Below are 16,761 nucleotides of genomic sequence, written 5' to 3' on the forward strand. Positions count from 1 at the left end.
TTCCACCAAGCCCATATTTCTCCAGCTTACTTATCAAAATGTTAAGTGAGACTGTGTCAAAAGCCTTGCTACAGTCTACCCATTAGGTGCTGACTCCATGGGTGCTCTGGGGCTCCGCCTCCTCCCCTGAGCGCGCTGCATGCCCGCTTTTTCCCCCTAGCTCCCAGTGCTTGCGCCGTGAAACAGTTGTTTTGTGCGACAAGTGCTGGGAAGGATGGGGGAGGAGGGGGAACACGGTGCCCTCGGGGAAGAGGTGAGGCCAGGGCAGGAATTTGGGGACAGGGTCCAACAGGGGCAGGGAAGGAGTAGAATTGGGGCAGGGACTTTGGGGAAGAGAGTGGAATGGGGGCATGGCAGGAGTGGGGAAAGGGTGGAGTTAAGGTGGGGCCAGGGGGGCCAGAAAATGTTGGTGCCTATGCTACATATATTATGTCCACCGCATTCCACCTATCCACCGAACCAGTTACCTTGTCAAGAAGGAAATCAATCTGGTTTGGCATGATTTGTTCTTGGTAAATCCATGCTGGCTGCTAGTGATCACCCCTTCATTCTCCAGGTATTCGCAAACTGAATGTTTTATACAGTGCTCTAGTAGCTTCCCAGGTAGCGAGGTCAGGCTGACTGGTCTAAAGTTCCCTGGCTCTTCCTTTTCCCCATTTTTAAAGATGGGCACTACATTAACCTTTCTCCAGTCTTCCGGGATCTCTCCTGTCCTCCATGAGTTTGCAAATATTATTGGCAGTAGTCTGAGATTTCTTCAGCTAATTCCTTCACTACTCTTGGCTGAATAGCATCTGGCCCCGCAGATTTGAATTCATTCAGATTAGTCAGAAGATCTCTGATGTGTTCTTCACTTATCCTGATCCGCATTCTTTCCCTTTTATCCTCTATGGGAACTTTGCTAGTCATCAGGTCACATGCTATTTTTTGCGAGAAGACTAAAGCAAAATAGGTATTGAGCAGCTCTGCCTTCTTGTCATCTTCTGTTCCCAGCTCACCTTCTCCAGTGAGCAACAACCGTTATCTTTCTTTTTTGCCTGACACATTTGTAGAACCCCATCTTGTTGTCTCTACCGTTCCTTGTCAGCTGTAACTCATTCTTTGCCTTGGCTTTTCTGATTTTGTCCCTACACCTTGTGCTATTCCCATGGATACTGCCCTTGGTGACATGCCCCTCTTTTCATTTCCTTTTGGTTTTTAGACCGCTAGTAAGATCCTCGTGCAGCCACATTGGCCTCCTGTGGCTCTTCTCCTCTTTCCTCTGTGTCAGAATAGATTGATGCTGAGCCTATATTTTACATGTTATAGGAACTGCCAGCCCCCTTTGACTCCTTTTCTTAATTGATCTTTCGATGGGACCTTGCCTACTATTTCTCTGGGTTAGTTGAAAGCTGCCTTTCTGAAGAAGTGTCCTTGTTTTGCTGTTTTCATGTCCTCCTTTCCTTAGGATCTTGAATTCTATCAGATCATGGTCACTTCCTCTCAAGCAAGCTTCTGAGCACCTTCAGGTTCTCAACTAATTCATCTCTGGTGGTCAACACCAGATCCAAAATGGATCAGAAAGTTGAAGCAGCAACAACTAGGGAGTCATCCATTTTGAATCAGAAAGTTGACCCCTAAACATGCTAACAACTTGCTGGACATATTACACTTTGCTGTAACGGTCTTCCAACAGATATCAGGGAATTTAAAATACCTCATTAATACTAACTCATCTCTGACACCCCACTATTCTCTGCTCTCCATATTGAGCACCCACCCCTCTGTCCCCCCATCTCTGACACCGACTGTCCCCACTCCCCTCTTATCGCTGACACCCAAGCTCTCCACCTGCTGTCACTGACTCACCTGGCTCCTCATGCAGAGCACCCACCCCTGCATTCCCACTCTGACCCCCTGCCCACGTATGGTGTGCCAAAGGGTTTTAGTGGAGTTTGTGCCCTTCTACCACCTTAAAGTTGCCCATCCCTGTGCTAAGTAATAGATTTAGTTGAAAATCCCTAGAAAATTCACTCTTTACCCACAGATTATTTGCTCTAAATTTTGGGAAGATTCTTCTCATAAAACAGAGATAGTGAATTCCCATTTTAAGTGAAAACCTGACCCAACCGAAATTCCAAAGGGGCTGTCACGAACAAGCAAAGGGAATTCAACACAAATACTGGTGAAGCTGTAAAGTACTGAAAGCATTGGGATGGAGGCGACACAACCAGCCGGGACTGAGGGCTCTGCATGCATGGGGAGCCAGGGGGGTTGTGGGCCAGGACTGAGGGATACCAGCAGAACTGGGGCAGCCCAGGGCTGGGATAGCAGGAAGCTGTGGGCCAGGATTGAGACGCATCAACAGAGCTGTCGCTATAGGAAGCCCAAGGCTGTTAGTCGGGCTTTCAAGGAGATCTAAGATCACCTGAGAGGTGCATGAATTGAACTGGGGAGGACAGAGATGCAGGGAGCTGCCCACAAGCTGCGCCAGTTTTCCCCTGGGCACTTCTCAGTGCAAGGGTCATGATGCTCAAGGGAAACTAGAAACAAGAGCTGCCCAGGCTATCAGGAGCCACAGACATGGGTTAAAAAAAGGTTGGCAGCAGGTTCTGGCCAAGCTGATGAGAGGGAAAAGGGCCTAGAAGGGGATAAAAGGGGCTTGAGGCAGTTTCAGGTCCCAGAAAGCCAGGGAGGATCAGAGCAGGGACTATCTAGCCCAGTGCTGTCTCCAAGAGGTCAGCATTTGGTGTTGCACAGGAAGCTGTAATCTCCCACTAGATCATCTTACAGCACCAAGCCAATGGCAGACTCACTCCGCTAACAGCCTGAAGCACCGCTTCTCTTACACATTTCACCGTCTAACATAACTGGACAGTCTCATGCGCCAGAGAAGCGCCTCATCCTTTAGGAATCCTGCTGACCTCTTTGCTGCGAGGCCTTTCTGCTGCCTAGAGTTCCAGGGGCTAGTGATGCAGCGTGTGCAATAGTGCAGAAGTCTCTCCCATGAGATCATGCACTGCCGCCATGAGGCCTTGTCTAAGAAAGCAACAGCGGCTGCACTGCTCCCAGATGAGCATCCAGGGGGCATTACTGTGGGTCTCCTTCCAAAAAGGGACACTTAGTGGCAGTGGATTTGTCACCCTCTCAAAGGCTCTGGGAGCGTGGGGTAGATTTAAACATTCAGTGAAGAGAGCTGAATGGCTCGCTGTGCTTTGGATTCTGCAGGCAATAGGTTGACTGCCAGACTGTATAGAGGGGTAGCAGTGACAGTAGCGTGGAATCCAGCATAAGCAACAAATTGGCCCAGGCTGTTGTTACTTTCTTAACCACGACTGTCCCTTCCCCATGCAAAGCAGCAGTTATAACGACATGAAAGCTCTACAACTCCGCTAGTTTAAATGGAAGGGGGCTGCAGGCAACACGTCTGAGATGAGAGATCCTTGATGCTGGGATACCCTCCCCTTGGTATACCAGAGTCAGGACATGCTGCACCTTTGCTCTGTGGGCACTTGGGGGAGGGGCAGGTTAAGCCTAGGGGGCATGCAACATTACTGCTGTTGGCAGGGGCGGCTCTAGGCATTTTGCCGCCCCAAGCACAGCAGGCAGGCTGCCTTCGGCAGCTTGCCTGCGGGAGGTCCCTGGTCCCGTTGATTCGGCGGCACGCTTGAGGGAGGTCCAACGAAGCCGTGGGACCAGCAGACCCTCCCCAGTCATGCCGCTGAAGGCAACCTGCCTGCTGCACTCATGGTGACCGGCAGAGTGCCCCCACCAGTGGCTTGGCGTGCTGGTGCCTGGAGCCACCCCTGGCTGTTGGGCACAGTGCCGTAACTGATGTGCTGTTTGCTGAGGTTTTAGAAACTGGGCTATGTGCTGAGGAAACAGTAGCAGCCAAACATGCACACCCAAAAGCAGTGGCCCAGCCCTGAACTAACAGACATGGCAATGCAGCCTCACAGCTGAAGGGTGTGAATCACACAGGGGGCAGCTTACCCTCACTCATGCTAAATGCAATTTGTCGCACACCTTCCTCAAACATCTGACACAGCCCTGGGGTATGTCCACATAGCATTTTGGAGCAAGTCCGCCAGCCCAGCTTGGCAGACATGGCTTAGCCGGGCTTGTGCCGGGGCCCTAACAGGAGCTGTGTAGCCAGCGCTTTGAAGTAGAACCGCTGGCTGGAGCTCAGGCTCTGAAACCTAGGGAGAAGGCTGCTGTTAGAGCAGCAGCGCAAGCATTCTGAGGAAGACCGGGAGGCTTGCTGCCCTGGGCTGTGCACCCAAACCCACGCTGGAGAATTGGTGTTTTCACAGAAGACAGTTCACAACGCACGTCTGGATGTTATTGCTGCTGCGACTGGTGAGTGATGGGAGCTGAATGCAAGTTAACGAGTTCTCTGTTTCTGGTCCCAGGCCCATCCACACTAGTTTCCACTGTGTTCAAAATTCATTTTAAAACCGTGTTTAAAAATGATTTCTGCAAACATGCTGTTACAACAGGGAAGAGCTTTGCTCCTACAGGACAGGCAATCACTCCGGACGCTCTGGTTTGGTGAGAAAGAATACTGTATTTCTGTTCTTACTATGGTGTCACACACAAATTACAGTGTGGTTAATACAATGTCAGACACACACTGGGATACATGGAAGTAAACCCTGCCCCATGAATTACACTCCTGCTACATGACCCAATTCTTACTGAGCGTGCAAACAAAGCATGAATATAATGTAAAAATATATTATATATTTACATACACTTTTTTTTTTTAAAAAGCTGTGACATGACTACAAATTCTACAGCAAACGTGGTGGAGCGAAGACTGGGGTTGAGTAAGTGGGTTGTTTGTAAGCAAAGTTACTGTCACTCAAAAAAAGCCCCCAACATCCTCCAGGGTGAGCTGCTGTGGACCTTTTGGGTATAAACCTGAGGGGAGTCCATCTACCCAGGTAATTTAGTAAGCGAATGGAGACATAGTTCCACCTTTAGAGTAACATTAGGGCCAAGATGAACCTCTGAGTTTGAGTCAGTAGCTTTTACTGTTCAGGATCCCTCCCAGGAGCAGGACAACGTGAGCTTTTAGGTGAAGGATTAAAGCTACCACAGTTTAAAACACTCAAATCCACAGGCAGCCTCCTTCCCGCCTTGTCACAGATTTGCTCATGAGGGCAGGGACACCCATTTCACCCAGTCAGGGGTCTCACGCTGCCTTCTGCCAACATCACCTCTAGGGGGCATTTCAGTAATTCTGAGCCTAACTATTAATCTCTATAATGGATCAGAGCTGCAGTTTCTGCTCAGCACTGGAGATTCCTGCAGGTCTCTGAGGATTTCTAGTGGCCCTGTCTCACCAGCATTTGCTGCCCTGGGAGGTGTTGGCTGCAGTCTGAGCCTTCACTCCTTGCTTTTCCCTGGAAGCTGCTCTGGGGCTGATATTAATTGTCAGGGTCCCTGTCCTATAAACAGAAGGAAGTTTATATTTAATGAATCTCAAAGACTGAAAATCCCTTTAACAAAAATAATTAAATCCAGCCATGTGTTCAAATTACTGATCTTCCAAACCAAGCACAGGACAGCATGGGCTGTGGATGGGGAGGTTCAAGGCCTACACTGAACACTGCATGCTACTCCCCAGTGGACAACTGCACAGATGTCAGCACAAAGATTCCACTCTGCTTTAAGACACAGAAGCCTGACAACACAAACAGTTAGGCCCCAGCACACCTACTTCACTGCCTAGTCACTGCACCTGATGCAGTTTCCTCTGTGCTTTACATTCTATGGATTGCCTAGGAGATCTTTGTCCCTATGTTTCAGGAGACTTTTTCAGTAGTATATATACAGAAGTGACTTTACAACTGGACCTGTGACCATGTACATGTAATGGAGCAGTCCAGTCCCACCAGCCCAGTTCCCTGACACCTCTCAATCTGCCAGGGCCTGGAGTTCCTACTGCCTCTGCCCCATCCACCTGCACAAAAGAAAAATCACACACAACTGCTTTTTTAATTTATTAAAACAGAAATGCCAACTGCCCCTTGCTGATGAGACACTTCCAGCAAATCATGCCAAGAGCCGCCCTGAACGGAAAGTGTATGCATAAGAAACTGAAGGAAAGAAAGCAACAGCCTGCAGTGTGAAGCTTCGCAGGGTGAATATTAACAAGGATCAAACACAAGGGTGAAAGAGCATTAAACCTACTCAGAGTGTCCAAGTGTCAGAGAAGAGCTGACACTGCAAAATCTCAGTGCTAGAGCCTTCCCCGAGCAGAGGGGGAGGAGCACTCAGTGTGACTTCTCCCATAGCAGGTCCCGTGAAGTTCAGACCTACCATAGGGCACCGATTCAGTGCATTACGCTGGTGACACTTGCCATGGAGATCTGCTCAAGCTGCCTACTGGGTACATTCCAATGTATTTTTCAAACTTGGAGGAGAGCCAGGGTAGCTTCGTCACCTGGTCTCCTCTGCTGTGCTCCTGCAACCCATTTGCCATCAGCAATTTCATCCAGCCGTAGGTGAGTGGGGGCCCATCTTATGCTCAAGAGCATACGTTTGTAGAACTTTAGTAACCCAGGCAAACTGCTAGTGACTTATATGACCTACACATCAGGCTCCAGCAGGAAGAAGCCACCTCCACCGAGTGGCAGCCAGCAATCTACAGCTAGTCTGGCCTTTGCAGGACACACAGATGTGCTGATCTCTTGCGTCTCTCCCCCATGCTAGCTGGAGCCACTCAGCACTAATGATCCATAGTGGTAGGTCAGAATTAGGTTTACAGTGGAACAGAACAAAAATCATTACAGGAACAGAAGCACACACAATGCCCTCCAAACGCTTCACGGCCATTAAGAGATAGACTGCTTTAAAACAATGAATCACACACATTCACAACCCTTCTGAGACTCAAACAGCCCAGACCCTTGCCCAGGGCACCCACTACCCACAGGTCAGATGTCACTTGCTACATCTCTCTCTTAAGTGCTGTAATAAAATGGTTTCCTTTGAGAATGATCCTGGATTAACAGGCAGCACAATGTAACAGGGTGCAATGCTCAGCTAGCACTGATTCTCTCCAGCACTGGATTCCCCTATCAGTGACCTCTGTTTGAGACAACTGACACTGCATTGCTGACTTCTTGTTTCTGGCCTGCACAAGGGGATGCATGTGCTCTAAACAGCAGGGTGGAGCCAGCACCATGGCTTATTCTTAGCCCTACTGTTTACATGAAGCAGCACAATGAAATGCTGAAGGTTTGGAGGCCTGGCGTGGAGGTACTGATGGGTTTGTCCTCCTTAGTGCTGGGAAAGAACATGCACCCCCTGCTCAAACCACCCTGTGAGAATAAAAACATCCCTTCCCAGGGCATGGTCCTCTGCTAAGCAACCCCGGCCACCCCCACGAGCAGGCTGGTGAATCACTGGCTAAGAGAAAGATACCCAGTTCTTAACCAGGTGCTGCATCCACAGGCTAATCTGCAACTTTCCTGTTTGAAAGTCACTGGTCTACGATAACAGCAGAGCAATGCAGATAGCAAATTGAGGCCTGCTGCATGTGAGTGCATGGAACTTCTTGACTCATTGCCAGACACACGGACTTCCTGGAGGGTAACAAAAACACTAAATTGACATAATTAGCCAAATTAAGTGGTTGAATAAAAGCAATTAGGGAAAACCCCTACTGCAGACAGACAAGTCATGCAGAGCTGGGCTGGCTCCTACTCTTTGCCTCTTCGCAGCCTCCTTCCAGTGCACGGCTCCAAAAGCCCAGTCAAACATTAGCAGCTTCCGACAGAATTAAGTCCAAGCTTCAGAAGTCACTGAGGATGCTGATGTCTGCAAACTCATTCCTGTACCGGTGTGAGTATAAGCTGAGCAGGAAGGCCCATTTCAGGGAGATGAAACTCCAGACACACGACAGGTAGTAGCTGCTGGGGTCAGTCAGGGCTAGGAAAGAAAAGGAGCCAGTTATATTTAAAATCCCCCTTTAGATTTCCACACAGAATCAGAAGACTAGGGTTGGAAGAGACCTCAGGAGGTCATCTAATCCAACTCCCTGCTCAAGGCAGGACCAACATCAACACAAGCCCCCATGAAAGATTGTCCCAGGAAGAACCTCTCTCCAAGCTCCCATTCAACAGAAGACTTGTGCTCCTGCCTCCAGGAGTAACAGAGGTTTGCGAGCTGTGCTGTGTTCACTGGTGCCACCGAACTTTACCAGTTCTGCTTAGGATTCTGTAGCTCTAAAAGCAGTGGGACCTGGAGGCTCAAACTGAATCCAGTTCCAAGCAAATGGAAAGGATACCTGTGCCATATCCAAGGATGCAGCACTCCATGCACGATGCTATTCTGACCAAGAGTGACAGTGACCCTTCTTCACTCTGTGAAACCATTCCCTGCCTCCCGTTAGGGATCCTCCAGGTGTGTAAGCAGCAATTGCAGGAATACACCAATCATACAGCTACCAACCCAACAGCCAGCTCAATACTATGGCTAAGTGGATCCCGAGAGTAGAGAGCTGTGGTTACATGACAGATCATGCTTCCACACAACTGTCCATTTTCCATTTAAAAAGACCACTGTTTTCTAGGAACTCGGTTAATTTGGGGGTTCTGAGGAGAAGAGATGAATCCCAGCACACAGCAAGGATGTTTCCCTGTCAGCAGCAGGAAGGGACACTGAAGGGAGCACAGGACTGCATGCAGTGGAACAGCTGATAGCGTAAGTGTTGTAAGCATTTGCAGAGCAGGATAGCATGAGAGAGGCATGCTAACTGGAGAAACGAGAGGAATGCTGTTACTTCTCTATACTCCCAGTCTTCCAGAGGAGACTCAGCCTCACTCACAGAGCCCTACAACACTCTTGCTTGGAAGCTTATTCCAAGTCACTTAAAGTAAACTGGGATGATCATGACTGAGTCTGAAAAACCTGCATGGTTTGAAGGATCTTACACGACTGGTATATGCTCATGTATCAACTGCCCATATTGTGCAGAGCTTATGGAGATGTAAAGGAAAGAAGCATTTTTGGTTATTCATCAGAAAACAGCTAATATAAAATGGGGCACTAGAGATGGTAAGTGCCATTGCCTAGGAATACAGTGCTCCATGCCTCTCAGAGGTGGTTCAGCATAAGGCTTTCACACACTCAGATCCTCGGCTGTCTTATATTATAGGCAAATGGTCTCTCCATCTCTGCCACAGGGAAGTGCTGTACAGTCCAGACTAAAAGCATGCAAATTAAGTAGTGTTGTTTCTAGAGCAGTAACACCTAGGAGCCCCAAAGCCACACCGACTGTCACAGTAACCCTCACTGCTCCCCTGCCCAAGCCCACATCTTGCTGTGGTGTGAATTGACTAATTGAGCACAATTAACATTCTACTGAAATGTTAGAAACTGTCACAATGAAAGGAGATCCTCAAATCTCTGCAGAACTCCATTTGGATCTAAACGAAGGGAAGTTAAGGGGCTCTGTTCCCAATGAACACTGCCAATCCTTGGCACATGGGATTGTTTGGGTGGCTGTCTATCCATAAATATCACAAATGTGAATTTTTTTTAAAAGTGAGTTCCATCCAGCCAATGTGTGTTAATGAATCCCCAGGGTGACAAAGTTAGTCCAACAATACTGACCCTTCCTCTTTGGTTTATTGTTAAATATTTTATAGCACCGTAATTTTACAAGGTGTGCTGGAGATCTGACAGGCACAGGCCTGGGCTACACTAGCAGGGGGGTTCAAACTAAGATACGCAACTTCAGCTACGCTATTCGTGTAGCTGAAGTTGAAGTATCTCAGTTTGACTTACCTGGCCGTCCTCACGGCAGCGAGTTGACCACCGCGGCTCCCCCGTTGACTCCGTTTACTCCTCCTGCCGAGGTGGAGTAAGGGTGTCGATTTGGAGATCTATTTATCACGCCTAGATGAGACGTGATAAACTGATCCCAGATACATCGAACACCACACGCTGATCTGGCAAAGAGTATAGACGAACCCTCAGACTCTGATGCAAAGAGTTTAGGGACTTGTAGGTTTATGTGGCAAAATTCCAATCTAACCTGATTTACGAAGACTGAATAGACAGGTGCTTAGAAGTAATTTCAATATCTTGGGGAAGTCATTAACTTGTGCCTGTTCTCCCCTCTACAATCCCATTAATTCCAGCCTTCCTGATAACCTCCCCACAATCACTCTTGGTACAATATACTTACACTGGTGCTTGGTGATGGCCAGAACAAGGAATGTGCAAAATGCCACCACGGAGAGAGCAGAGAAGAGGATCCCGATGAAGAGGAAGAACCTCAGCCCTTTTAACCAGGTCCTCCAGTAATCCTGCACATACATCACATGCGTGATTAGGGCCCAGAGCGCCAGAACACCTGCTCAATTAGACAGCAAGGGGAATCAGTATAATGGATCACACAGCAACACAGAAAGGTGTCTATAAACAAATATACAGCTAATTACATCCAAAAACTACATTAAAAGAACATTAAGGCTTCGAAGTCAAGCGCTCAAAGTTTAGGAAATGCTAGAATTAAGGTTGGCCATGCAACCCTAATTCAGCCCCCTTGTGTGTATGCATTATGAAACAGAGGTCAATTACAGGATCTCACACTATTTTTTCCACAGGACTCAGCCTCATTCAAGAATAGGTAGTTATTCAGTAACTTTTTATCCTCCACATTCAATGTATGACCCCAGGCCTTATTTAACACACTAGTTCAAACCCTGGCCTGAATACATTGATTAATTTCCTCCTGGGCATTTTTATGGTTCTCTTACCACAGTACGGATACTTAATAAGCAGTTCAGTGCATCAAATATTAATGATTATTGTCACTACACTCAAGAGATTAGATGGTGTTAACAACCCTTTTTACATCTGGGGAATTGAAGCACAGAGATTAAAGCCAAAATTGTCACATGACCACTAACTTTGGGCGCCAAAACCTTAAGGGCTGATTTTTCAGAGTGTTTAGCATTTTATAGCACTTCAGTTGTTCAAAGCACAGTTCCAGTGGAATTCTGTGCCAAAAATTTAAGATTTCTGCACAATTCTGCATATTTTATTTGTCAAAATAACACAATATAATCACACCAGTTTCAATTATTTTGATAATTTGTTTCAAAATACCTGTCAGCAAGCATGTCTAACAATATAGACAACAAGAGAGAGTCAGGAAACTTGTTTTGACAAATAGATTCCTTACTAGGCACATTAATACAGAACTCTGAGTAATAATTCATTCAAACTACAGTACAAAACCATATTTCCTGCACTCCTCAGAAGCTGTTCAAAGGCTTGGGGGAGTCAAGGGTAATGGAGAAGAGGGAGAGGGAAATAATTGCTGGAAAGAAGCCTGGGTATGAACGTGAAGGGTTTTGAGGTATGGGTGGGAAAAGTATGAAACAGGTTTTTTTTGCGGGGCATGGAGGGATTGTTAGGGAGCTCCCCCCATGCAGACCCCTAGCTTCTCCCATTCAGTCAGGCACATCTACCGCTGTCCCCAAGTGTCTGTGTGCCCCCACTCTGCCATCCCCCTTTTCCCCTGTAGCTTTGCATTCCGCATCCCTCTGCCCGTGTCCCTGCATCCCCTCAGCCAGCCCTCTCCACTCATCTCCATGTGCCCCTGTACCTCCTGTCCCCATGTGTCTGTACCCCTTTTCATACTCCTTCCCCTTGTAGCCCTGTACCTCCACCTCACCATGGCCCTGCGCCTCCACTCCCATTCAGCCCTTGCCCCAAACTGTCCTCCCCCACTAGTGATTATGAGCCCCCATCTGTGAACCCCTCAGCAGCCCCATGCTGTCTGTCTCCCGACCTGCCCCAACAGGAGCTGTGAAGAAGGCAGGCTCTCTCTCTTCCTTATCCTGGCTGGGGCTTGCCAGGAGCAGCTGCTCTGTTCTAGTGCCACAGCGCCCTCCAGTAGGCAAAAGGTGGAACTGCAGTAACTTTTCAGCAGAAGCTATTAAATATGTGTGTGGCACAGAATTCCCCCAGGAGTATCACCTGCAGTCATAAAGACTCAGCACTTCTGCATATCTGGCCCAAGATGTCTGAAATAGGGCACACAGCAAATGAGGCACACAAAATTTGCAGCGACCTGTGAAGAGTTTGGTTTAAGTGACTTGGCCAAGATCACACAGGACCTCTGTGGCAGAGGTAGGGATAGAATGAAGTTCTCCTGGATGGCATTCTACTGCCCTGACCATGAGACTGTCCTTTCTCTTCCTGCAGTCTCCTGCCTCTTTCAATACAAACCTTCCAACTTTTGCAACGAACTTTCCATCTACCTCCCTCTAGGTCTTTGGCTGCTATTTGCCAATTTCCTGGTGACTGGATTTTCCATTGTTTTCTCAGATTTTCCACTGATATAGTGTCAGCCTAGGCCAGTCCTTTTTAATGGCCCATTCAGGCTTAGACAGCTAGGCAACTCCCCCCCTCCCCACGCACCCCTCATGTCTCAGCCTGCCCTGAGAGCAAACTGAGTCCTTTTTCTCCCACTGGGTGGGCATTCAAAATAATGGGGAAATTGAAACAAAGGATTCCTAAAAAAATGACAGAATATTCTCACTGTCACAGAGCCCTCAGCCTGACTTCATGCTGAGGGGAATGGGGCAGGGATTACATCCTTTCTCAGTGTATAAACAGATAGGTAGGACTTGCCTCTTGTTTCTCTCCTGTTAATCTGGTTGGACCGATAGCACTGAGGCACTACTCCTTAAAGCAACTCCAAAGCTTAATGCCACAAATCTTGTGATGTCAGCTACTGCTAATGCTTTTGAATAGCTGATTTTACCTAATACAGCATTCTGTGTACACATACCAGAGATCAGAATTGAGCTGGGTGTGTTCAGCAGAAGGGCACTCTTTTGCTCTGTGGACACGTACAGAAGATCACAACAGTGTGAGCAAGCTTTTAATAACATGGTGCGAGGCTTGTTAGAAGAGTCTAGCACTTAGAAGGTTAAGCTACTAACCTTGAACACCATATTAACTAAGCTTGCTCTCTCTAGTGAGTAGTTAAAAGTTCAAACCACATTTAACACACAGAAAATGGGAAGCACCATGTTCACAGTTTGCAGAATGTAAACATTTCCCCATGGTTGTTGCAGCAGAGGAGGCACTTTCACACAATGACTAAGCACATTTTACTTGGTTAAAGTGCTGATTCATGGTGCTTGTGTTACAGCAGTGAAGCTGCTGTTTTTAGGAGAAGCTGATGGTGTGGTTTTCTCATGACAGGAACTGATTCTGCACACAGGGAATCACCTGGTTCCCTCCTTATACAAGGCCTGACACAGCACTTTCTGCATGAAAAATTACTTAGCAACATTTATCATCAGTTAAACCTGTGAGCCCTAGCCTAGAATAATCATTTGACATGATGGGGCAAAAAAATTGGTGACAAGTGTGACAGACATGCAAAAGAAGATATGGGTCAGCCTCCCTTTCTCTAGGGATGGTCCCAAGAGCACCCAAACAATGTTTAGTTTTAGACAAAAACAGTGTTAGAATTTTAATGATTCTAAATTGGGTTTAGGGCTCTGACTCCTAGCAATCAGCTCACCTGGTCTGAAAGGAACAAAGTACACCTCGGTCCTTTCCCCAAAATCATCTGCTACTCCTGAAAGTGAAAGGCCTCTGCCTTTAGATACTGACAGGTCATGGTGTTCTGTTACACAAACTTTGCAAACAGGTTCAAGTCAGCAAAAGCACAGTCCTCAGCATTATGCTGAATGGAAGATCTAAAAGGTTTGTGTTAGCCTGGAATTCCCTCTGTTCATGCTGTTTCCAAACTCTCAGAATTGGGAAGCTCAAAACCACAAACAGCATATAGGCATCATCCCTGGGAATAGAGTTTCACAAGTGCAGAAACCTAGCAGTCTTTAGCAATTGCAACATCTGTTAAATCAGCATAAAATTACTATATTTTGGACTTTATTATAAAGCTCATGAACTGTTCTACAACTGATGGTCAGATCACTAAAAATCCTGAATGATGCAGCACTGTAAAGGGCTCACAGTGAAAACAGTTTTCCATAAATGCATTATAACTGGATTCCTAGGGAATTAAGAATGCATTCACTGCGTTCAGAACCTAGAAGATTACGAGACGCGACAGACACAAAACTAGCTACCTTATTATGATTTATTCAAGTTTAAATTCATTCTAATGCTTTGACTATACACAGGGTTGGAATCCAACTTAGAGAACAGCTGTCTAGAATCCAAGAACTACACTGCAGGGAAATGAATTCTCATTGAGGAGAATTAGGATTTTACTGCAGTATCAAATAAGTCAGGAATGGCTTACACCACTTGCTGTTCACATTTTCATACTTAGAATCAGATGAGCTGATTGCCTTGAAAAGCTGTAAAAGTAGTTTGAGAGTCCAGGCACCAAATCACAGCCTGCTTTTAACCATGACAGTGCTGCTTCTGTGTTCCCTGTAAGCTAGGTGCCCTGCACAGGAGAGATTTAATTGCTACCCAGCTGATTAGGAGGGCAGCATGTGTTCAGGTGCTCCATACTGCAGCTGCTCCTGGGTGTTGATGTCAGGGTGTACCCCTCCCCTCTTGCCCCTGTATCCCATCTTGGCAGAGCAGGGGAGAGGCAGAGGACACAGCCTGGCTCAGAGCTGCTGCGGGGAAGGGTGAGTGGCTGAGTGCCTTTTTTAAAGAGACAGTGCACTGTTTCTGAGACTGCCCCAGCAGCCAGTGCACACAGTCTCTGTCTGTCTCTCACACACATACTCCCTCCCCCGCAGGCCCCATCTCTGCAAGCGGGGAAGGGGAGACAACAGGGATCAGGACAGAGCAGGAGAGCTTTCAGTGAGTCTCTTGAAGAGACAGCGCAGGGTGTCTCAGAAACTTTCCCAGCAGCCAGCACACACACTGTCTGTCTGTCTGTCTCTCTCTCTCTCTCTCACACACACACACACACACACACACACACACACACACACACAGTCATATCACACTGTCACAAACAGTCTCAGTGTCACACACACAGGGTCACACATACTGTCAAACACACGCACAGTCTCTGTCACGCTCACCTCCCAACACATACTTGCATTATTGTAGTTGTTACTTCTTGGTAATTCCTGCAATGCACATATATTCTCTGTAATTTTATTCTTTCAGAGAGTGTTATTTTAGCGTTTTGACTGGTCTCTGCATTTAATAATTGTTATTTCTCTTACACTTAAATTTAATTCTTTGAGCAGTGAGTTCTAAAATGCCTAATCTGTCCTGGCAGGAGTAATTAACCCTATTTAACTTTTTAAAAATACATAATCATAGCTAGGTTTTTTGTTTCTACTGGTGGCGCACATCTGCACATATACCTCGGTGCATATCACACATAGATGGAAAAAATTAGAAGGAACATTGCTTGCTCCTAGTTACTTGTATGGTGGTAGCGCATGAAAGTCCAAACCAAGTTAACGACTCCCCTGAGCTAGATGCAATTCAAACTCAAGGCCACTAATGAAACTTTACTCAACCATCAAAAAACAAAACCAACAAAAATACACAACGAAGGCATGCAGAACTTCAGAAACCAGCAGAGGTCCAATCACACTTGTCTTGTCCTATGTGGCTGAACAAAAGAAACATCTGCTCTGAGAAGTGTCCTCACAAGTTTAAGGTAAAGAAAAAACAAATGTCAAGGGATAAGAGGTCCAAAGACCTGCACAGACTCAAACATCCGAGAGAAGCTACTAAATTACTAATCCACAGGGTATCAGTGCTGAGGTGAAGTAAGCCTTCCCCAGTACAGTTAACTTTTTGGAGCACTTTCCTGCCACTGGCTCCAATGCTACTGCATCCAGTTGGTTTTATTTTTAAGAAGTGTATTTGTGATCAAACCTGGAGAAGATTAATTCAGACTTGGCATAACTGACACATACTGGGTATGAGCAATAGCACTAAAAGCCACTGCCAGGTAAGCACAACAGAAAAGTTCATCTAAAAGGCGATGGCGCTCCTTCCTTTTCAATATGTACAGTAGCTGAAAAACACACATCAATGTTAACTAATCTTTGCAGGATCCCTAGAATAGTCTCCAATCAAAATGAAATCCAGACTGATCAACAGGGCAACTGGGAGGCTCTGGTAGCTGGTAATGAGATATATAAAATTCCATTTCTAGGGAACCAAACCTAGATTTGAAAAGGGGCCAAGCCAGTGGTGAGAGCTGCTCCTGGTCTGAGTTCTCAGGGAATAGGTGTCACCACATGTCATGCCAATTGACTCCCATTCTAATGTTCTGGCCACAGGTCCATGGCTGAACGGGTCTGGAGACTGAATACATCCCTCTCTCCTACAAAAGTCATAGAACTTCTTGTTTCATAACAGGAAGTGAGGATAGGGAGGGCTTATATGAGAGAGAAGCAGCTTTCATTTCAGAGAGCTGTTTTGTTTTGAAAACTACCGAACTAAGTGACCACTGTTACTGACAGTACAATACCACCTCACTTAAAGTCTTCCTGGTTAACGGCTTAAGTTGTTTCATTGTTACATTGCTGATCAATTAGGGAACATGCTCGTTTAAAGTTGTGTAATGCTCCCCTCTAACCTCATTTGGCAGACGCCTGCTTTGTCTAGTGCTTGCAGGAAGAGCAGCAAGCTGGTGGAGGCTTGGAACCAGGGTGGACCGGCAGCCCCCTAAGTCCCGTGTGCAGGTCAGCTGTGTCCCTCCCTACACTGCCATGTGCTGCTCCTGTCCTCTGCCTCGGAGCTGCTCCCCAAGACTCCTGCTTGCTGTGCGGGGGGGGG

At 46.9% G+C, this 16,761-nt stretch overlaps 1 protein-coding gene across 2 annotated transcripts in view; it reads right to left on the reverse strand.

The window, feature by feature from the left end:
• Nucleotides 1-4,521: 4,521 nt before the first annotated feature.
• Nucleotides 4,522-16,761, reverse strand: part of SLC48A1 (solute carrier family 48 member 1) — a 29,096-nt gene continuing 16,856 nt past the window's right edge. For both annotated transcript variants that reach the window (XM_030546187.1, XM_030546188.1), the window contains exons 2-3: nucleotides 10,184-10,351; nucleotides 4,522-7,920 (exon numbers count right to left, since the gene is read on the reverse strand). In XM_030546187.1, the coding sequence (XP_030402047.1) occupies nucleotides 7,784-7,920; nucleotides 10,184-10,351 (305 nt within the window). In that variant the 3' untranslated portion in view covers nucleotides 4,522-7,783. The remainder of the gene's footprint in view (nucleotides 7,921-10,183; nucleotides 10,352-16,761) is intronic.

This window comes from Gopherus evgoodei, unplaced genomic scaffold, assembly GCF_007399415.2.
Source record: "Gopherus evgoodei ecotype Sinaloan lineage unplaced genomic scaffold, rGopEvg1_v1.p scaffold_42_arrow_ctg1, whole genome shotgun sequence".
In the NCBI taxonomy this organism is placed as follows: Eukaryota; Metazoa; Chordata; order Testudines; family Testudinidae; genus Gopherus; species Gopherus evgoodei.